This window comes from Chiloscyllium punctatum, chromosome 9, assembly GCF_047496795.1.
Source record: "Chiloscyllium punctatum isolate Juve2018m chromosome 9, sChiPun1.3, whole genome shotgun sequence".
In the NCBI taxonomy this organism is placed as follows: Eukaryota; Metazoa; Chordata; class Chondrichthyes; order Orectolobiformes; family Hemiscylliidae; genus Chiloscyllium; species Chiloscyllium punctatum.
Window position 1 is genome coordinate 9458765 of NC_092747.1, and position 23459 is coordinate 9482223.

At 46.7% G+C, this 23459-nt stretch overlaps 1 protein-coding gene across 1 annotated transcript in view; it reads left to right on the plus strand.

Annotated features, from left to right (window-relative positions):
* Positions 1 to 23459, plus strand: part of capn5a (calpain 5a) — a 107894-nt gene that overhangs the window by 65489 nt on the left and 18946 nt on the right. The window contains exons 3-6 of the mRNA XM_072576846.1: positions 12140 to 12271; positions 16017 to 16225; positions 20604 to 20796; positions 22160 to 22353. Coding sequence (XP_072432947.1) covers positions 12140 to 12271; positions 16017 to 16225; positions 20604 to 20796; positions 22160 to 22353 — 728 coding nt within the window. The remainder of the gene's footprint in view (positions 1 to 12139; positions 12272 to 16016; positions 16226 to 20603; positions 20797 to 22159; positions 22354 to 23459) is intronic.

Genomic DNA, 23459 nt, shown 5'->3' on the forward strand with positions numbered 1-23459 from the left:
GGCTGTTTTACTTTGCCAACACTTCAGGCGCTGTTTCTAAAGCACAATTTTTCAATAACATGGGATTGCGCAAGAAAATGAGAATCGCGTTATAGAACAATAGAGTGTACAATAGCTTCTGGCATTGAGCAAGGTGGTCATCTCTGCAATGTGCAGCATAGGAAGTTGAGCTACAAACCTCAGGGCAAACAAATTCTTCCATATGGTGTTGTTCTGAAAAGAGTTTTCCACCGAAACATATCCTCTGTTTTCTGATGCAGCATTCACCACCATCTTTTCCATTCCAGAGTACTGAGCTGGTTCTGTGCTCTGGCTGTTCTTCAGTCAGGTGAAACCCACTGGGGTTTATTTCAAAGAGAATCCTTTGCTATTATTTGAAAAAGAGGGCATTGTTCCCTCTGTTGGCCTGGCTAATTGTAATCGCTTAACACATATTAGGTTGTTGCTTTATGTGGAACCTGTTTTTCAATTTCGTGTGTGAGAGAGAGACTCTAAGTGTATACATGTGTGTGTGTGTATGCAAGCTGAAAAGTTTAAGAGTGATACACGCTGCAAGTACTTTACACAGAGGGTGGTAGGTGCCTGGAATACATTGCCAGCAGAGGCAGGCACGGTAGATTCATTTAAGATGCATCTGGACAGATGTATGAGTAGGTGGGGAGCAGAGGGATACAGATGGTTAGGAATTGGGCAACAGGTTTAGACAGTGGATTTGGATCGGCTCAGGCTTGGAGGGCCGAAGGGCCTATTCCTGGGCTGCAAATTTGTGTGTGTGTGTGTGTGTGTGCCCTCCCTGTTTCTTCAAGTTCCAACTATGAAATGTTCGCTCTGTTCCTCTCTCCACAGATGCTGTCAGACCTGCTGAGTTTCTCCAACTCTTCCATAATCACAGAATGTTTACAGCACAGCAAGACGCCCTTCAGCCCATGGGGCCCATGCCAGTCATTAAACTTCCACCTATTCTTATCCCATATTTCAGCACTCAGCCCGTAGCCTTGTATGCTATAGCATTGCAAGTGCCCATCTGAATGCTTCCTAAATTGTTTCCACCTCTACCACCCCACTGGGCAGTGAGTTCCAGTTCCCAACACCTTCTGGATTATAAAGACACTCTCTAAACCTGTTGCTCCTTACCTTAAAACCATGCTATCCGATTATAGATCCCTCCAAATAAAGGTGAAAATGTGTTGCTGGAAAAGCGCAGCAGGTCAGGCAGCATCCAAGGAGCAGGAGAATCGACATTTCGGGCATAAGCCCTTCTTCAGGAATGAGGAGGATGCACCATCATTCCTGAATGATTCCTGAAGAAGGGTTTATGCCCGAAATGTCGATTCTCCTGTTCCTTGGATGCTGCCTGACCTGCTGCGCTTTTCCAGCAACACATTTTCAACTCTGATCTCCAGCATCTGCAGTCCTCACTTTCTCCCCTCCAATAAAGGACAATGTTTCTCCCATCCACCCTGCCTGTGCCTCTCAGATCTTTGTACACCTCAACCCAACCATCCCCAGCCTCTCTACTCTCTCCTCATTGTTAAATAATTCCATCCCAGGCAACACCATGTGAACAAAAACAGAAATTACTGGAGAAGCTTAGCAGGTCTGGCAACCTGTGTGGAGAGATAGCAGAGTTAATGTTTCAGATCCAGTGACCCTTCCTCAGAATGGGTAAATCTCTTCTGCACCCTCCTCAATATAATCACATCCTTCCTATGGTGTGGCGACCAGAACTGCACTCATTATTTCAGCAGTGATCTAACTAATACTATGCAGAGGAACCTCAATTATTCAAATGACACGAGTGGGGAGTATTTTGTTCAGATAATCAAATGTACAGATAATTGAATGCTGGATAACATAGTTTAGCCAAGCATCGGGACCTTGCAATCTTGTTCAGACAATCCAAAATTCGGATAATCGAATGCCAGATAATTGAGGTTCTTCTGTGTACAGCTCCATCAGAACTTCCTTGCTCTTGTATTCAATGCCTTGACTAATAAAGGCAAGTACGCCATGTGCCTTCTTAATCACCTTTAGCTGTCTGTCCTGCGACCTTCAAAGATCTATGGACATGCACAATAAGGTCCGTCCGATCCTTTGTACTTCCAAGGATTGTACTATTCAACATGTACTCCTTGCCTTGTCTATCCTTCCAATGTGCGTCACCTCAGACTCATTCAGGATTAAGTTCCAACTGCCATTCCTCAATCCCTCTGACCGACCTGTCGATATTGTCCTGTAGTCTAAGGCTTTTCCCCCTCACTGTTTACCCACAAGCAATTTTTGTGCTGTCAGAACTTACTGAGCATACCTCTACGTTCAGGTCTAGATCATTAATGTACACAGCAAAGAACAAAGGACCCAACACTGAACCCTGTAGCTCTCCACTGGCTACAAGCTTACAGTCACAAAAACACTCTCTGCTTCCTGCTATGAAGCCAACTTTGGATCCCATTGGCTCTTAACTACTTAGTTGAAAGATGTGGTGCTGGAAAAGCACAGCAGGTCAGGCAGCATCCGAGGAGCAGGAGAATTGACGTTTCAGGCATAAGCCCTTCTTCAGGAATGAGGCTGGTGTGCCAAGCAGGCTGAGATAAAAGGTAGAGGGGAGGGAATTTGGGGGAGGGGCGCTGGGAATACGACAGGTGGAAGGAGGTGAGGGTGATAGGCCGGAGAGGGGTTGGGGGTGGAGAGGTCGGAAAGAAGATTGCAGGTCAAGAGGGCGGTGCTGAATCCGAGGGTTGGGACTGAGATAAGGTGGGGGGAGGGGAAATGAGGAAGCAGGAGAAATCTACATTCATCCCGTGTGGTTGGAGGGTTCCTAGGCGGAAGATGAGGTGCTCTTCCTCTAGGCGTCGTGTGGCCAGGGTCTGGCGATGGAGGAGGCCAAGGACCTGCATGTCATTGGTGGAGTGGGAGGGGGAGTTAAAGTGTTCAGCCACGGGGCGGTTGGGTTGGTTGGCGCGGAGGTGTTCCCTGAAACGTTCCGCATGTAGGCGGCCGGTCTCCCCAAAATAGAGGAGGCCACATCGGGTGCAGCGGATACAGTAAATGATGTGTGCGGAGGTGCAGGTGAAGTTGCGATGAATATAGAAAGATCCATTGGGGCCTTGGAGGGAGGTGAGGGGGGAGGTGTGGGTGCAGGTTTTGCATTTCTTGCAGTTGCAGGGGAAGGTGCCAGGAGTGGAGGTTGGGCTGGTGGGGGGTGTGGACCTGACAAGGGAGTCGCGGAGGGAGTGGTCTCTCTGGAACGCTGGTAGGGGTGAGGAGGGAAATATATCCCTGGTGGTGGGGTCTGTTTGGAGGTGGCGGAAATGACGGAGGATGATACGATGTATCCGGAGGTTGGTGGGTGGTAGGTGAAGTTCATCTACTTTACTAACACCTTCTACCCCGACCTCAAATTTACCTGGACCGTCTCAGACTCCTCCCTCCCCTTCCTAGACCTCTCCATTTCTATCTCGGGCGACCGATTCAACACAGACATTTACTACAAACCGACCGACTCACACAGCTACCTGGATTACACCTCCTCCCACCCTGCCCCCTGTAAAAATGCCATCCCATATTCCGAATTCTCCGCCTCCGCTGCATCTGCTCCCAGGAGGACCAATTCCAATACTGAACAACCCAAATGGCCTCCTTCTTCAAAGACCGCAATTTCCCCTCTGACGTGGTTGACGATGCTCTCCACCGCATCTCCTCCACTTCCCGCACCTCTGCCCCTGAACCCCGCCCCTCGAATCGCCACCAGGACAGAACCCCACTGGTCCTCACCTTCCACCCCACCAACCTCCGGATACATCATATCATCCTCCGTCATTTCCATCACCTCCAAACAGACCCCACCACCAGGGATATATTTCCCTCCCCACTCCTAACAGCGTTCTGGAGAGACCACTCCCTCCACAATTCCTCGTCAGGTCCACACCCCCCACCAGCCCAACCTCCACTCCTGGCACCTTCCCCTGCAACCGCAAGAAATGCAAAACTTGCGCCCACACCTCCCCCCTCACCTCCCTCTAAGGCCCTAGTGGATCCTTCTATATCCATCACAAATTCACCTGCACCTCCACACACATCATTTACTGCATCTGCTGCACCCGATGTGGCCTCCTCTATACTGGGGAGACCGGCCGCCTCCTTGCAGAACGTTTCAGGGAACACCTCTAGGACACCCGCACCAACCAACCCAACCGCCCCGTGGCTCAACACTTTAGCTTACCCTCCCACTCCGCCAATGACATGCAGGTCCTTGGCCTCCTCCATCACCAGACCCTGGCAACACGACGCCTAGAGGAAGAGCGCCTCATCTTCCGCCTAGGAACCCTCCAACCACAAGGAATCAATGTAGATTTCTCCAGCTTCCTCATTTCCCCTCCCCCCACCTTATCTCAGTCCCAACCCTCGGATTCAGCACCGCCCTCTTGACCTGCAATCTTCTTCCTGACCTCTCCGCCCCCACCCCCTCTCCGGCCTATCACCCTCACCCTCACCTCCTTTCACCTATTGTATTCCCAGCACCCCTCCCCCAAATTCCCTCCCCCCAACCTTTTTTTTCAGCCCGCTTGGCACACCAGCCTCATTCCTGAAGAAGGGCTTATGCCTGAAACGTCAATTCTCCTGCTCCTCGGATGCTGCCAGACCTGCTGTGCTTTTCCAGCACCACACTCTCAACTCTGATCTCCAGCATCTGCAGTCCTTACTTTCTCCGACCTGAAGTCCCTGTAGAGTACACTAATTACATTACATTTAACTCCACACCTGGTCACTTGCTCGAAAAATTCAAATTTGTGAAACATAATCTGTTTTTAATTTGAAAACAGAAAATGCTAGAAATCACAGACGAGGCAGTTTACGATGTTCTAGACTTCATTTGAATTCAACACCTTCAGATTGTGAACTCACACCCATTTTCTTCCCTTTCTTTTAGCTTTAATTTTGGAGTCGAAAAGTGTGGCACTGGAAAAGCACAGCCGGTCAGGCAGCATCCGAGGAGCAAGAGAGTTGAGGAATGTCGATTCTCCTGCTCCTCGGATGCTGCCTGACCAGCTGTGCTTTTCCAGCACCACACTTTTCGACTCTGACTCTTGAGCATCTGCAGTCCTCACTTTCTCCTTTGAGCTTTACTTGTTACATTCTCTGTCAGCATGTCCTCTCTCCCCTTCCCCCACCCCAGTGAGACTGTCTGTCCTTCCCAGTCTGGCAGTAAGACACACCATTGTTCTGCCAATCTCACATTCCAATCACTTAATCTGCTCTTTCATCACCCTTTCTCCCGCAGCACTCCACTCCCTCACTATGGCATAAATCCTGCCCCCTCCACACTTGTCAGCTCTAATGAAAAGTTGAGGTAAAAACAATGACTGCAGATGCTGGAAACCAGATTCTGGATTAGTGGTGCTGGAAGAGCACAGCAGTTCAGGCAGCATCCGAGGAGCAGCGAAATCGACGTTTCGGGCAAAAGCCCTTCATCAGGAATAAAGCCCAAAGAGCAGTGAAATCGATGTTTCGGGCAAAAGCCCTTTATCAGGACATCTAGTCTCGAAATGTTAGCTTGCTCTCTCTCTATGATGCTGCCTGACCTGCTGTGACCTCCAGCATTGTTTTGTTTTCGGTACAGATTCCAGCATCTGTGGTACTTTAGTTTTTCTCCCTGTTTCTTTGTCTGTTTCTCAGGTGATGAACACACCTTGAAAACAACTCTTGTTCTCATTACAGATGTGAACTGCTTGGGCTTGCTGTGTCGTTTCAGAGTATAGAGTATAGGAGTTGGGAGGTCATGTTGCGGCTGTACACGACATTGGTTAGGCCACTATTGGAATATTATGTGCAATTCTGGTCTCCCTCCTATAGGAAGGATGTTTTGAAACTTGAAAGGGTTCAGAAATGATTTACAAGGATGTTGCCAGGGTTGGAGGATTTGAGCAACAGGGAGAGGCTGAACAGGCTGGGGCTGTTTTCCCTGGAGCATCGGAGGCTGAGGAGTGACCTTATAGAGGTTTACAAAATCAAGAGGGACATGGATAGCGTAAATAGGCAAATTCTTTTCCCTGGTGTGGGGGAGTCCAGAACCAGAGGGCATAGGTTTAGGGTGAGAGGTGAAAGATATCAAAGGAACCTATGGGAATGTTTTCATGCAGCAGGTAGTGCGTATATGGAATGAACTGCCAAAGGAAGTGGCAGAGGCTGATACAATTATAATATTTAAAAAGCATCTGGATGAGTATACGAATAGGAAGGATTTAGAGGGATATGGGCCAAATGCTGGAAAATGGGACTGGATTAATTTAGGATATCTAGTTGATATGGACAATTTGGACCGAAGGGTCTGTTTCCAGGCTGTACATCTCTATGACCCTATGACTCTAATTCCCTGTTCTGTTCTTGGATATGTTGTGTTTCCATGGCACAGGGAGAACTGTTGGTTCTGGGGTTAAATGAAGATTAACGAGTAACTGATGATGGCTAATTGACAATAGACTTAGTCTCTGTTGACTGGCATTATTGTTACAGCAAGCCTGGTGACGCTTAATTTTCAAAGGACAATTGACTGAGGAAATTACCTGGTTGAAATGATCATTTGGGAATTGTGATTACAGAAATGACTTAAATGCAGGAGAAGTAAATTAAATACCTTTCAGTCTCATTGCTGCATGCGATGCAGTGGTAGTGTCCCTATCATTGATCCAGAACTTCTCACTACTGCAGAGGTGTGTCGTACCATCTCTGAACCAGAAAGGTTGTTTTGAAAATAATGTTCGTTATGGATTACAAATGCTGCCTGTATTGCTTTCTGAAGTCCATCTTTTGGACGTAACACTAGCTGATCAGCCGTATGTCATAGTCATAGAGAGGGGGTGAGGGATTCTCAGGGGAACGTAGCACCAACAGCCAAGTCTCTGGTATTGAGACTGGCTCTAATACAATGAGAGGTATGTCGGCTTCGAAGAGATCAATTCTGTTAGGGGATTCTTTAGTCCAAGGTACAGACAGACATTTCTGTGGCCAGCAGAGAAAAATCAGAATGGTGTGTTGTTTCCCTGATGCCAGGATCAAGGCTGTCTCAGAAAGGGTACAGAATGTTCTCAAGGGGGAAGACGTGGCCAGCAGGAGGTCATTGTCCACATTGGAACCAACGATATATGAAGGGAAAAGGTTGAGATTCTGAAGGGAGATTACAGAGAGTTAGGCAGAAATTTAAAAAGGAGGTCCTCGAGAGTAGTAATATCTGGATTACTCCCAGTGCTACGAGCTAGTGAGGACAGGAATAGAAGGATAGAGCAGGTGAATGCATGGCTGAGGAGCTGGTGTATGGGAGAAGGATTCACATTTTTGGATCATTGGAATCTGTTTTGGGGTAGAAGTGACCTGTACAAGAAGGACGGATTGCACCTAAATTGGAAGGGGACTAATATACTGGCAGGGAAATTTGCGAGAACTGTTTGGGAGCATTTAACCAATAAGGTGGGGGGCGCGGGGTGGGTGGTGGGACCCAGGGAGATAGTGAGGAAAGAGATCGATCTGAGACGGGTACAGCTGAGAACAGAAGTGAGTCAAACAGTCAGGGCAGGCAGGGACAAGGTAGGACAAATAAATTAAACTGCATTCATTTCAATGCAAGGGGCCTAACAGTGAAGGCAGATGAACTCAGGGCATGGTTAAGAATATGGGACTGGGATATCATAGCAATTACAGAAACATGGCTCAGGGATGGGCAGGACTGGCAGCTTAATGTTCCAGGATACAAATGCTACAGGAAGGATAGAAAGGGAGGCAAGAGAGCAGGGGGAGTGGCATTCTTGATAAGGGATAGTATTACAGCTGTGCTGAGGGAGGATATTCCCGGAAATACATCCAGGGAAGTTATTTGGGTGGGACTGAGAAATAAGAAAGGGATGATCACCTTATTGGGATTGTATTATAGACCCCCTAATAGTCAGAGGGAAATTGAGAAACAAACTTGTAAGGAGATCTCAGCTATCTGTAAGAATAATAGGGTAGTTATGGTAGGGGATTTTAACTTTCCAAACATCGACTGGGACTGCCATAATGTTAAAGGTTTAGATGGAGAAGAATTTGTTAAGTGTGTACAAGACAATTTTCTGATTCAGTATGTGGATGTACCTACTAGAGAAGGTGCAAAACTTGATCTACTCTTGGGAAATAAGGCAGAGCAGGTGACTGAGGTGTCAGTGGGGGAGCACTTTGGGGCCAGCGACCATAATTCTATTCGTTTTAAAATAGTGATGGAAAAGGATAGACCAGATCTAAAAGTTGAAGTCCTAAATTGGAGAAGGGCCAATTTTGACGGTACTAGGCAAGAAATTTTGAAAGCTGATTGGAAGCAGATGTTCGCAGGTAAAGCGACGGCTGGAAAATGGGAAGCCTTCAGAAATGAGATAACAAGAATCCAGAGACAGTATATTCCTGTCAGGGTGAAAGGGAAGGCTGGTCGGCATAGGGAATGCTGGATGACTAAAAAAATTGAGGGTTTGGTTAAGAAAAAGAAGGAAGCATATGTCAGGTACAGACAGGATAGATCGAGTGAATCCTTAGAAGAGTATAAAGAAAATAGGAGTATACTTAAGAGGGAAATCAGGAGGGCAAAACGGGGACATGAGATAGCTTTGGCAAATAGAATTAAGGAGAATCCAAAGGGTTTTTACAAATATATTAAGGACAAAAGGGTAACTAGGGAGAGAATAGGGCCCCTCAAAGATCAGCAAGGCAGCCTTTGTGTGGAGCCACAGAAAATGGGGGAGATACTAAATGAATATTTTGCATCAGTATTTACTGTGGAAAAGGATATGGAAGATATAGACTGTAGGGAAATAGATGGTGACATCTTGCAAAATGTCCAGATTACAGAGGAGGAAGTGCTGGATGTCTTGAAACGGTTAAAGGTGGATAAATCCCCAGGACCTGATCAGGTGTACCCTAGAACTCTGTGGGAAGCTAGAGAAGTGATTGCTGGGCCTCTTGCTGAGATATTTGTATCATCGATAGTCACAGGTGAGGTGCCAGAAGACTGGAGGTTGGCAAATGCGGTGCCACTGTTTAAGAAGGGCGGTAAAGACAAGCCAGGGATCTATAGACCGGTGAGCCTGACCTCGGTGGTGGGCCAGTTGTTGGAGGGAATCCTGAGGGACAGGATGTACATGTATTTGGAAAGACAAGGACTGATTCAGGATAGACAACATGGCTTTGTGCGTGGGAAATCATGTCTCACAAACTTGATTCGGTTTTTTGAGGAAGTAACAAAGAAGATTGATGAGGGCAGAGCAGTAGATGTGATCTGTATGGACTTCAGTAAGGCATTCAACAAGGTTCCCCATGGGAGACTGATTAGCAAGGTTAGATCTCACGGAATACAGGGAGAACTAGCCATTTGGATACAGAACTGGCTCAAAGGTGGAAGACAGAGGGTGGTGGTGGAGGGTTGTTTTTCATACTGGAGGCCTGTGACCAGTGGAGTGCCACAAGGATCAGTGCTGGGCCCTCTACTTTTTGTCATTTACATAAATGATTTGGATGCGAGAATAAGATGGGCCAGATGGGCCAATGGGCTGAGAAGTGGCAGATGGAGTTTAATTCAGATAAATGCAAGGTGCTGCATTTTGGGAAAGCAAATCTTAGCAGGGTTTATACACTTAATGGTAAGGTCCTAGGGAGTGTTGCTGAACAAAAAGACCTTGGAGTGCAGGTTCATAGCTGCTTGAAAGTGGAGTCGCAGGTAGATAGGATAGTGAAGAAGGCGTTTGGTATGCTTTCATTTATTGGTCAGAGTATTGAGTACAGGAGTTGGGAGGTCATGTTGCAGCTGTACAGGACATTGGTTAGGCCACTGTTGGAATATTGTGTGCAATTCTGGACTCCTTCCTATCAGAAAAATGTTGTGAAACTTGAAAGAGTTCAGAAAAGAGTTACAAGGATGTTGCCAGGGTTGGAGGATCTGAGCTACAGGGAGAGGCTGAACAGGCTGGGGCTGTTTTCCCTGGAGCGTCAGAGGCTTAGGGGTGACCTTATAGAGGTTTACAAAATTATGAGTGGCATGAATAGGATAAATAGACAAAGTCTTTTCCCTGGGGTCAGGGTGTCCAGAACTAGAGGACATAGGTTTAGGGTGAGAGGGGAAAGATATAAAAGAGACCTATGGGGCACCTTTTACACGCAGAGGATGGTACATATATGGAATGAGCTTCCAGAGGATGTGGTGGAGACTAGTACAATTGCAACATTTAAGAGGCATTTGGATGGGTATATGAATAGGAAGGGTTTGGAGGGATATGGGCCAGGTGCTGGCAGGTGGGACTAGATTGGGTTGGGATATCTGGTTGCCGTGGACGGGTTGGACCGAAGGGTCTGTTTCCATGCTGTACATCTCTATGACTCTATGACCGTTATGTCAAACTCATCCATGCTAACCAGATATCCTAACTTAATCTAGTCCAATTTGCCAGCACACGGCCCATAACCCTCTGAACCCTTGCTATTCAAATACCCATCCAGATGCCTTTTAAATGCTGTAACTGTACCAGCCTCCACCACTTCCTCTGGCAGCTCATTCCATACATGCACCACCCTCTGCGCGAAAACATTGCCTCTGTGGTCTCTTTTAAACCTTTTCCCTCTCATCCTAAACCTATGCCCTCTAGTTCTAGACTCCCCCAACATAGGCGGGAGTCTCTTTATCCATGTCCCTCAGGATTTTATAAACCTCCAGAAGGCTACCCCTCAGCCTGCAATGCTCCAGGGAAAACAGCCTCAGCCTATTCAGCCTCTCTCTGTAGCTCAAACCCTCCAACCTTGGCAATATTCTTGTAAATCTTTTCTGAACCCTTTCAAGTGTCACAACATCCTTCCTGTAGGAGGGAGACTAGAATCGCACACAATATTCCAAAAGTGGCCTAACCAATGTCCTGTACAGCCACAAACTGGCAGCAAAAATACAGATTGTAAGAAAAAGGAGCAGGAGTAGGCCATTTGGCCCATCAAGCCTGCTCTCCCATTCAAAATATTTATAACTGCTTCGTGTTTGCCCTCTGTTGCATTTACTCTAGTTGATCAAAATGTTGTCTAACGCAGCCTTCAATATAGTCAATGACACAGCCTCCATAGCTACCCCTCAGAAAGAAGAGATTCCTCCTCCTTCTTTCTGTTTCAAATTGATCATCATTTATCTTTAATTGGTGCCCCCTAGTTCCAGATTTTCTCACAAGAAGGAAGCATGCTCTTTATGTCCTTATTTTCAAGCTCCCTCCGACTCTTATATCTCACAATAAGATCATCTGTGAAATAACTCCACAGAGGCCACTATCCCAAGACCAAGTCACCCTTTATTTATGCACACATAGTACTTGACACTGGTCCAGTTAGCACAGAGCTGGCTCCTAGAGTGAGGAGAACCCCTGACACTCCCGTTTATATCTGTCAGCCAGGACTCCCCGATGGATTTTTAGATTTAGATGTTATTGTCATATGTACTGAAGTACAGAAGTACAGTGAAAAGAGTTTCATGACTCCGTACATGATGCGATTTTAGATTCCATGGAACCGAGGTATAAAAAGAACTTAGGTACAAAGCACTGAGAGAAATGAGAGTTAAAAAAACTGAAGCATTGCTTCATTGAATAGTAGAAAAATAAATAAAAGGGAATAGTTTACCTTTAAAGTCTTTTGTTGTTTAAGCTTGGGACATAAAGGAATAAGTTAAAAGTTCATCAATCTTTGATGAGTCCTCCGCTTATCTCAGTGTACTGTCTATTCTCGACATTGTTCGAGGTTAACAGCCCCAATCAGGGAACTCATATTCTAGAAGGCCACCTGGCTGACCTCGTGACAATCCCTACATCCTCCTCCTTCCAAACCTTCCGTGACTATAAGGTCAGTCTTTCCTCATCAGGCATGTCCCTTCATGCTGGGAACACACCTGGCGAAATTGTTCTGAATTCCTTCCACTACAAGTACATTCCTTGCTGGGTCAGGAAACTGAAAATACGCCCATGGGTCACCAAGACAAGAGTTACAAGTCACTGAGGCATGCCGTGTGATCTTAACGAATTAAGATGCTAAGATGTAGACTCTCCTCACACACTCGCTTCAGGTGGTGTTTTATTTTCTCTCTCTTTAACCCCCACAGGAAATCTGTAACAGCCCTCACCTCTTTGTGGATGGGATGAGTGCCCATGACCTGAACCAGGGCCAGTTGGGTAACTGCTGGTTTGTTGCTGCTTGTTCCTGCTTAGCCTCCAGAGATGCTTTGTGGCAGAAGGTAAGTGGGCCTTAAAATCTCCTCAGGCCTCATTGATACAACAACAATGATGGTGAAACAAGCTCAACCCACCACCCTTCCTGTACTGCAGCATCCTTCTCGTGGGCTTCCACCTCTACAAATGAAGATTAAATGGCAGAATGTAGAAACTGAGCTGAAAAGAATGGACACTTTTTGTTTTAAAGGACTAAGGAAGGTCATGAGCATAGAGTCATAGAGATGTACAGCATGGAAACAGACCCTCCGATCCAACCTGTCCATGCCGACCGGAAATCCCAACCCAATCTAATCCCTCCTGCCAGCACCCGGCCCATATCCCTCCAAACCCTTCCTATTCATATACCCATCCAAATGCCTCTTAAATCTTGCAATTGTACCAGCCTCCACCACTTCCTCTGGCAGCTCATTCCATACCCGTACCACCATCTGCATGAAAAAGTTGCCCCATAGGTCTCTTTTATATCTTTCCCCTCTCACCCTAAACCTATGCCCTCTAGTTCTGGACTCCCTGACCCCAGGGAAAAGACTTTGCCTATTTATCCTATCCATGCCCCTCATGATTTTATAAACCTCTATAAGGTCACCCCTCAGCCTCTGACGCTCCAGGGAAAACAGCCCCAGCCTGTTCAGCCTCTCCCTATAGCTCAAATCCTCCAACCCTGGCAACATCCTTATAAATCTTTTCTGAAACCTTTCAAGTTTCACAACATCTTTCCGATAGGAAGGAGACCAGAATTGCATGAAATATTCCAACAGTGGCCCAACCAATGTCCTGTACAGCTGCAACATGACCTCTCCACTTCTGTACTCAATACTCTGACCAACAAAAGAAAGCATACCAAAGGTCTTCTTCACTATCCTATCTACCAGTGACTCCACTTTCAAGGAGCTATGAACCTACACTCCAGGGTCTCTTTATTCAGCAACATTCCCCAGGACCTTACCATTAAGTGTATAAGTCCTGCTAAGATTTGCTTTCCCAAAATGCAGCACCTTGCATTTATCTGAATTAAACTCCATCTGCCACTTCTCAGCGCATTGGCCCATCTGGTCCAGATCCTGTTGTAATCTGAGGTAACCCTCTTCGCTGTCCATTACACCTCCAATTTGGTGTCATCTGCAAACTTACTAACTGTACCTCTTATGCTCACATCCAATTCATTTATGTAAATGACAAGAAGTAGAGGGCCCAGCACTGATCCTTGTGGCACTCCACTGGTCACAAGCCTCCAGTCTGAAAAACAACCCTCCACCACCACCACCAGTTTATATCGCTATTTTAAATCTAATAGAATTATGGTCGCTGGCCCCAGAGTGCTCCCACTCTGACACCTCAGTCACCTGCCCTGCCTTATTTCCCAAGAGTACGTCAGGTTTTGCACCTTCTCTAATAAATACATCCACATACTGAATCAGAATTTTTTTTTTGTATACACTTAACAAATTCCCCTCCATTTAAACCCCTAAAACTATGACAGTCCCAGTCTATGTTTGGAAAGTTAAACTCCCCTACCATAACCACCTTATTATTCTTACAGATAGCTGAGATCTCCTTACAAGTTTGTTTCTCAATTTCCCTCTGACTATTAGGGGGTCTATAATACAATCCCAATAAGGTGATCATCCCTTCCTTATTTCTTAGTTCCACCCAAATAACTTCCCTGGATGTATTTCCGGGAATATCCTCCTTCAGTACAGCTGTACTGCTATCCCTTATCAAAAATGCCACTCCCCCCCCTCACTTACCTCCCTTTCTACACTTCCTGTAGCATATGTATCCTGGGACATTAAGCTGCCAGTCCTGCCCATCCCTGAGCCATGTTTCTGTAATTGCTGTGATATACTAGTCCCATGTTCCTCACCATGCCCTGAGTTCATCTGCCTTCCCTGTTAGGCCCCTTGCATTGAAATAAATGCAGTTTAATTTATTAGTCCTACCTTGTCCCTGTCTGCCCTGACTGTTTGACTCACTTCTGTTCTCAACTGTACCCGTCTCAGATCGATCTCTTTCCTCACTATCTCCCTGGGTCCCCCCCACCCCACCTTACTAGTTTAAATCTTCCCAAGCAGTTCTAGCAAATTTCCCTGCCAGTATATTTCCCTGTGGGCGGCACGGTGGCACAGTGGTTAGCACTGCTGCCTCACAGCGCCAGAGACCCGGGTTCAATTCCCGCCTCAGGCGACTCTCTGTGTGGAGTTTGCACATTCTCCCCGTGTCTGCGTGGGTTTCCTCCGGGTGCTCCGGTTTCCTCCCACAATCCAAAAATGTGCAGGTTAGGTGAATTGACCATGCTAAATTGTCCCTAGTGTTAGGTGAAGGGGTGAATGTAGGAGTATGGGTCTGGGTTGTATACGCTTCGGCGGGTCGGTGTGGACTTGTTGGGCCGAAGGGCCTGTTTCCACACTGTAAATAATCTAATCTAATCTAATCTATATTAGTCCCCTTCCAATTTAGGTGCAAACCGTCCTTCTTGTACAGGTCACTTCTTTCCCAAAAGAGATTCCAATGATCCAAAAATGTGAATCCTTCTCCCATACACCAGGTCCTCAGCCATGCATTCATCTGCTCTATCCTCCTATTCCTACCCTCATTAGCTTGTAGCGCTGGGAGTAATCCAGATATTACTACTCTCGAGGACCTCCTTTTTAAATTTCTGCCTAACTCTCTGTAATCTCCCTTCAGAATCTCAGCCTTTTCCCTTCCTATATCGTTGGTTCCAATGTGGACAATGACCTCCTGCTGGCCCCTCTCCCCCTTGAGAACATTCTGCACCCTCTCGGAGACATCCTTGATCCTGGCACCAGGCAAACAACACACCATTCTGCTTTTTCACTGCTGGCCACAGAAACATCTGTCTGTGCCTTGGACTAGATTGTCTGTGTGAAAAGCAACTTTTTCACACAGAAACTGGCCCATATCCCTCTCAACCCACCCTCCTATGTACCAGAATACTTTTAAATGTTGTAATTGTACCCACTTCCACCACTTCCTCTGGCAGCTCATTCCACACATGCACCAGTGTCTACGTGAAAAAGATATCCCTCAGGTCCCTTTTTAAATCTATCCCTCTCTTCTGATTTATCCAACTGGACCTTCAACCCCCTCTGCTGTCAAAGCATAACCAGTGAGGCAGCATCTGAAGAGCAGGAAAATCGACATTTCAGGCCCTCCTGATGAAGGGCTTTTTCCTGAAACATCGATTTTCCTGCTCCTCTGAAGCTGCCTGATCTGCTGGGCTTTTCCAGCACCACAGTCTTGACTCTAATCTCCAGCATCTGCAGTCCTCACTTTCACCCCTCTGTGCTGTCGCTTTCCAAACTTAAGTAACATTCAGCTTTTCTAATCTTCATGCTAAAGCACATAAACATGCATTTACTGACATTATATGCCACCTGCCAAGTCTTTTACCCATCTGCTTAACCTGTCTATATCCCTCTGCAAACTCTTTGTGTTATCCTCACTGCCTGCCTTCCCACATATGACTGCACCGCCCACAAACTTGACTAAAATGGCTGGGTTCCCTTGCACTGAATGGTTTGGCTGGACTGCCAGAGGGGATGGTAGTGGCTAATCTCCAATGGCCAGAGGTCTCCACGGTATAAGCAGGCACTGGTGGCACATGGTGAGAAGCGGGAATGGGAAGGGTTGGATGTCTTGGGATCTACTTGCATGGTTAGGGGGAAAAGCTTTGGGAAGAGCTGATCAACTAACCCCACTTTTGTTTTCTCTCCCTGTGGGCCGCAGGTCATCCCGGACTGGAAAGAACAGGAATGGGCAGTGGACAGACCGAACAACTACGCTGGAATTTTCCACTTCCGCTTCTGGCGTTTCGGAGAGTGGGTCGATGTCGTGATCGATGACCGACTGCCTACAGTCAATGGCCAGCTGATCTACTGTCACTCCAATTCCAAGAATGAGTTCTGGAGCGCGCTGGTGGAGAAAGCTTACGCCAAGTGAGTAACATCGAGACCATGGACCAGAATTATACTGCATCACTGTGTGGAGTTAGAATCTTGCAGCGCAGTCAGAAGCCGTTCAGCCTATCATGTCTGTGCTAGCTCTCTGGAGAACTATCCAATTAGTCCCCATCCCTCACATTCCGTCTTTTCAACACTAATTTGTACAATTCTCTTCTGAAAGTTCCTATTGAATATGCTTTCAATGCCCTTTCAGGCAGCATGTTTCACATCAATACAACTCACCGTGTTTTTTTTTAGATGCCCTGTTGTTGTTGTTGGTATTTATGTTAAACCGGTGTCCTACAGTTCATGAACTTGCTGCCAAAAGAAACAATTCCTCTTTATTCACGCCTCATAACAGAACTCCTCTCTAATAATGTTAGTCAAAGAGGCAGATCATTCAGCCCATTGTATCAGCTATCCTTTCATGGAGTCATAACTAATTTGATTCTCTTCAACTCCATTTTTCTGGATACTATTTTTCTGGTACTTGATGAGGGAAAGGTGGAGAGGCAAGGGGTTTTTCAGAGCTGCTTAATGACCCAGCCTTGTCAGCCCTCTGCAGTAAAGAATTACACAGATTCATGACTCTCTGAGGGAAGAAATTCCTCTTCAATTCTGGCTTAAATGTACTCTGAGATGATACCCTCTGGTCCTAGATTGCCCCACAAGGGAAATAACATAGAACATAGAACATAGAACATAGAACATAGAAGAATACAGCGCAGTACAGGCCCTTCGGCCCTCGATGTTGCGCCGATCAAAGCCCACCTAACCTACACTAACCCACTATCCTCCATATACCTATCCAATGCCCGCTTAAATACCCATAAAGAGGGAGAGTCCACTACTGCTACTGGCAGGGCATTCCATGAACTTACGACTCGCTGAGTGAAGAACCTACCCCTAACATCAGTCCTATATCTACCCCCCCTTAATTTAAAGCTATGCCCCCTTGTCATAGCTGACTCCATACGTGGAAAAAGGTTCTCACTGTCAACCCTATCTAACCCCCTAATCATCTTGTACACCTCTATCAAATCTAACCTCTCCATATCTACCCTGTCAAGCCCCCTAAAAATCTTCCATGTTTTAATAAGGTTGTCCGCTTTAAGAGGACACTCAAAACTTTAACTCTGCTTTCTTTCCACAGATGCTGCCAGACCTGCTGAGGTTTTCCAGCGCTCTCTGTGTTTGTTTCAGATTTCCAGCATCCACTGCATCTTGCCTTAAATCTCCTCTTAACCTTTTCTATTTAGAGAGTACAAGCCCACAACTTGTCATTGAATGTGTTCATCCTTGGTCTCAGTTGAGTTTGGTTTAGCAATGTTGAGTTCTGCAGGCATAGGACAGCACATAGCAGGAGGTGTGGCCTAGTGATATTATCACTAGGCTGTGAATCCAGAGACCCAGATGATGTTCTGTGGCCCTAGGGTTCAAATTCCCACCTTGGCAGATGGTGGAAATTGAATTCAGTTTAAAATTAAAAAAAATCTGGAATTAAGAGTCTAATGATGTTGATTGTTGGAAAAACCCATGTCCTTTAGGGAAAGAAACTGCCATCCTTACCTAGTCTAGCTGACATGTGACTACAGATCCACATCATTGTGGGTGGTGCTTCGTTGCCCTCTGGGTAATAAATGCCGCTGAGCCGGTGACACCCTCAGCTCATCTCATGAATGTATAAACCAATTCTACACTGAAATCCTACCCTCAATTTTGGGAAAGTTTGTGAAATACATAGTCAAACCCTTAAACCCTGAAAAAATACCTAATGGTGTTACTTTATTTTCCTGAAATTGAGATTTGATAAGTGGAGTCACATAGAAGTGAAGAACTGGAGCTTATAGTAATCATTTCCATCCATACCAATTTCTGGCATAGAAACAGGTCCCCCTGGTAGTCTGTGCGAGGTTACAAAAGCAAGACTCAGAGGATGAAGCAAGGGTGTGGCCCAAGAAATTGAGTGTTGAGGAAGGTACTTGATGAGGGAAAGGTGGAGAGGCAAGGGGTTTTTCAGAGCTGCTTGCTGAAGGCATGGCCACTGCCGTGATTGGGGTAGAAGGATGGGAAAGAGGCCTGGGTGAGGGCTTCAGTGGACAAAGAGCTGAAGCAGAGATGCAGCAGTGCTATGGAGGCAGATAGGCTGCTCAGTGTCAAATAGATCCACTGAGGTTAGGAACAGACTGGAATAGTAACCGGGAAACTTACTGAAGAAGGATGTCTTGCCCTCTTGCTAAATTGCCCATAGTGTTAGGTGAAGGGGTAAATGTAGGGGAATGGGTCAGTGTGGATTTGTTGGGCCGAAGGGCCTGTTTCCACACTGTAAGTAATCTAATCTTAAAAAAAAGAACATTTAAGACAAAGTCCACTGAAACCTTTTTCAGATCCCAAGGGACTGTGATTGATTTATTTATTGCTTATTTGCAAGAAATTATAGGCTGACCCGAGAGATGAGAGCTATGGAAGGGACGTGTAATTAGGCTATTATTGGAATATTGTGTGCAGTTCTGGTCTCCCTGCTGTTGGAGAGATATTGTGAAACTTGAAAGAATTCAGGAAAGATTTACAAAGATGTTACCAGGGTTTGAGCTATAGGGAGAGTCTGAAAATGCTGGGCTGCTTTCCCTGGAGCGTCCGAGGCTGAGGGATGAGGTTTCCTAAAGTCATGAGGGACATAGACAGGGGTGAATAGACAAGGGCTTTTCTGTGGCATGGCAGAGTCCAAAAGTAGAGGGCATAGGTTAAGGATGAGAGGGAAAAGATTTACAAGGGACCTCAGGGGCAACGTTTTCACACAGAGGGTGGTACGTGTATGGAATGTGCTGCCAGAGGAAGTGGTGGAGGCTGGTACAATTACAACATTTAAAAGGCATCTGGATGGGTATATGAATAGGAAGGGGTTAGAGGGATATGGGGCAACTGCTGGCAAATGCGACTAGATTAATTTAGGATATCTGGTCGGCATGGACGAGTTGAACTGTAGGGTCTGTTTCTGTGCTGTATATCTCTATGCCTCTGAGTGTAGCACAGTTGATTCTTAACTGCCCTGTGAAATGACCTGAGCAAGCCTCTCAGTTCAAGGGCAATTAGCGATGAGCAACAAAAGCTGGCCAAAACAGTCATGTGACCTCTGTTCAGAAATCCGAAACTTTCACTCTGTTCCTCTCTGCAAAGACCTGCTGAGGTTTCTCCAGCACTTCCTGTTTTTATATCAGGTTTCCAGCATCTGCAGCATTCATTTTTTTTGGTGTCCGACTTTCTCCCTGTCTCATCTGCTCGCCTCGCCCATGCCTTCAATGTCTCTAAACTCGGCAATTCTAACACAACCCTGACTGATCCCCGTAAAACCCGAGAGTGACCAAAACTCTGCTGCTCAAGCTCTTAGTCAGACTGAGCTCTGACCACCAAATAATCCACATTGACTCTTGATCCAGAATTGTTACTGTGTTAAAAGTTCCCACCCTTGTTTTCAAATTCCTTTATGGACCTCTCCAACGTTGAAACCCCCTTAAGCTCTACATTCCTGTGAGGGAATCTGTACTCTTCTGAACTCTCGGTAACACCCCAGTTCAATTGCTGCACCTTCAGTGGCCCTTCCTGGCTCCTAGGAATTTAAACTCTGGGATTCCCTCCCAGAATCTTTTTCACTAGTCTCTCCTCTCCACCTCCATTACTGTCCCGGTCATAAAGTCATAGAGATGTACAGCACAGAATCAGACCCTTAGGTCTAACTCGTCCCTGCCAACCACCACTCTAACCTTCAGCCTGAGTATTTTGATCACTAATTTCTTAAGAACATACACTGTGGGCAGCATGGTGGCTCAGTGGTTAGCACTGCTGCCTCACAGTGCCAGGGACCTGGGTTCGGTTCCTGCCTCAGATGACTATCTGTGTGGAGTTTGCACGTTCTCCCCTTGTCTGTGTGGGTTTCCTCCCACAGTCCAAAGCTGTGCAGGTCAGGTGAATTGGTCATGCTAAAGTGTCAGGGGTAAAGATAAGGTAGGGCAATGGGTCTGGGTGGTTTACGTTTCAGAGGGTTGGTGTGGACTTGTTGGGCCAAAGGGCCTGTTAGAGATTCTAATCTAATCAAGAACAGGCCACTCGGCCCTTTGAGGCCGCTCTGCTGTTCAGTAATATCAAGATTTTAACCACCTTCCTATATATCCCCAGATAATCTTTCAGGCCTTTTGATCATCAAGAATCTATTTATTTCTGCCCCCTTAAAGATATTTAAAGGTTCTGTATCTCCTTGTGTGGCACAGTGTCAGTTGTAATTGTCTGGTATTGTTCTGGGGTATCCTCCCCATGTTAGGACGCTATATAAATGCATGTTCCTGCTGCGGAAACCATCTGACTGCTTCTCTTTCAGGCTGGCAGGCTGCTATGAATCTCTGGATGGCGGGAACACTGCAGACGCCCTGGTGGATTTCACTGGCGGTGTCTCAGAGCCAATCGACCTGGTCCAGGAGAACTTCAGCACCCTGGAGGATCAGAGGCTGCAACTGTTTGAGAAGCTCCTGAAGGTGTTCAGCCGTGACGGCCTCATCAGCAGCTCGATCAGGGTAACCATCAACTCTCCACTTGGTGCTGTTGACCAGGGAGCTAATAATAACAGGAAATTGCACTCAGAGTCAGAGAGATGTACACCATGGAAACAGACCCTTTGGTCCAACTCGTCCATGCCGACCAGATATCCTAAATTAATCTCGTCCCATTGCCCCTTTTCCCTCTAAACCCTTCCTATTCATATACCCATTCAGATGCCTTTTAAATGTTGCAATTGCACCAGCCTCCACCACTTCCTCTGGCAGCTCATTTCATACATGCACCAACCACTGCATGAAAAAGTTGCCCCTCAGGTCCTTTTTAAATCTTTCCCCCTCACCTTAAACCTATGCCCTCTAGTTTTGGACTCCCCCACCCTGGGGATATCTGGACAGCATGGACGAGTTGGACCGAAGGGTCTGTTTACGTGCTGTACATCTCTATGACCCTCTGACCCTATATAAAGCTTTTTACTGTCTCAGGAGAAAGTGAGGACTGCAGATGCTGGCGATCAGAGTTGAAGAGTGTGCTGCTGGAAAAAGCACAGTCGGTCAGGCAGCATCCGAGGGGCAGGAGAGTCGATGTTTCAAGCATGGATGAAGAGCTTATGCTCGAAACGTTGACCCTCCTGCACCTCAGATGCTGCCTGACCGGCTGTGCTTTTCCAGCACCACACTTTTTGACATTTTACTATCTCAGGAAGGCTTTATAACCGGTGAAGGTATTCGTGAAGTGCAGTCAATGCTTCCTGACTCCACCACCTGACCTGTCTGCGCCCATAGCAGGGTGGGTCACAGTGTCAGAACCAGGTATCAGCTACCACGTCACTCAGAGGGTTGTGAATGTTTGGAATTCTTTACCCACGATAGTTGTGGATGCTCAGTCTTCGATTGCATTCAAGATTGATGTCAATGTTTGTCAGCTCTGAGGGAAATAAGGGATATTTGGAGGTGGAGGCAGAGGATCAGCCACGATCTTGCTGAACAGTACAGCAGGCTTGAGAGGCTGAATGGCCATCTCTATAAATCTCCAGGCGCAGGGTACAAGACCTGACACCCACTTGGAGGTAGTGTTTGAGTTTGACCCCAAAGGGCGAGGAGTCTGTGTGTTATTTGAACAAAGTCAGTTGCCGTTCCCTGATAGCAAAGAGTGGTTCCCCTGCTGACCTCTTCCCCCCCCCCCCCTCCTCCATCCATCTGGCCTATTTGGCCATTTGGACCTTTCCCATGAAGCTCAGTCCAAACCCGCCACCCCACCCTATCTCACCACCTCCGCCCACCCCCCCCCCCCCTCCCCCCCCCCGTGCCGCCCCTGGGATCGTGGGTCCCATGAGCTCCCTCCGTGTTGAGTTAATCCTGGGGCTTGTTTCGTTCACTGTAGGTCTCATCAGCTGCCGAGATGGAAACCCGTCTGAGCACTGGCCTGGTGAAAGGCCACGCCTACGCCGTGACTGATGTCCGGAAAGTACGCCTGGGCCACGGCCTCCTGGCCTTCTTCAAGGCAGAAAAGCTCTTCATGATCAGGATGAGGAATCCCTGGGGTCAAAAGGAATGGAACGGGCCATGGAGTGACAGGTGAGACCCCTGCCTTCGACAGCTTGGTGTGGGTTGGGGGGGGGGGGTGCAGCTTCATGTGGTGAGGCCTGTGATACAGCACTCAGCTTCACCATGTTGGCATTGGCTGAGGTGATCCTTGGTGCAATGTCAAGTCACAACAAGAACCAATAAGGAGAGACTTCTTCACCCAGAGATGGGGAGCCTGTGGAGTTCTCTGCCACAGCAAGCAATTGAGGTTAGAGACAATAGAAAAAAAACTGCAGATGCTGGAATCCAAGACAAGCACGAGGCTGGAAGAACACAACAAGCCAGGCATCATCAGGATGTGGAGACGTCGACATTTCGGGTGTAACCCTTCTTCAGGACTGGGGGGTGGGTGTTGGGGGGGAGCTACAGATAAAGGAGATGGTGGGGTCAGGGTGGCAAAATGGGGATAGCTGAAGACAGGTATCCTGAGGAGAAACTGAGCAAAAAGGATGTTTCCTGCTCTGGAAGAATCCAGAACTTGACGTCACTGTTCCAAAAGAAGATGTCAACTATTCAAGACAGAGGTGATGTGAAGATGCTGTGGATTTAAGACATGTGTTTTGTCCTAGTTTCTTTTAGAGAGGGATTGAGGGACAAGAGAAGAGCAACTTGTGAAGCCTTGGGTATTTTGTTTTAAAAGCTGGAACAATAGAAGCAGCCTGAATGGGTGAGGTCAAGCTCCAACCCACAGTACCAGGAATTTTTTAGTTTTTAGTTTTCAGCAGCAGTTGCTGTTGGGGCCTTGAAGAAGTGGAAGCTATTTCTCCCACCCTCAATTACGGTCAAAAGCTGGGGGTTCTCTTCCTGGGCTGTTGAATTGCATGTGAGACAAGATCTGTTTTCTGAATTATCCTTTTGCCACAGTGTGTGTTTAGGGGAGCTAAGTTATTCCAAGTTCATCTGCCTTTTGTTGTATTTTTACGATAGTGTTTGAATAAATTGTGTTTTGCTTAATGCTGAGTAGTTTGACCAATCGAATTACATCTGGAACATAACACCTGACATTTACCTTTAAAATAAGAAAAAATTAAAGTCTAGGCTACCTTCTTAATATACTTTGAGAGGGTCTGGTCTGGTCCATCAGAGTGAGATCTTTT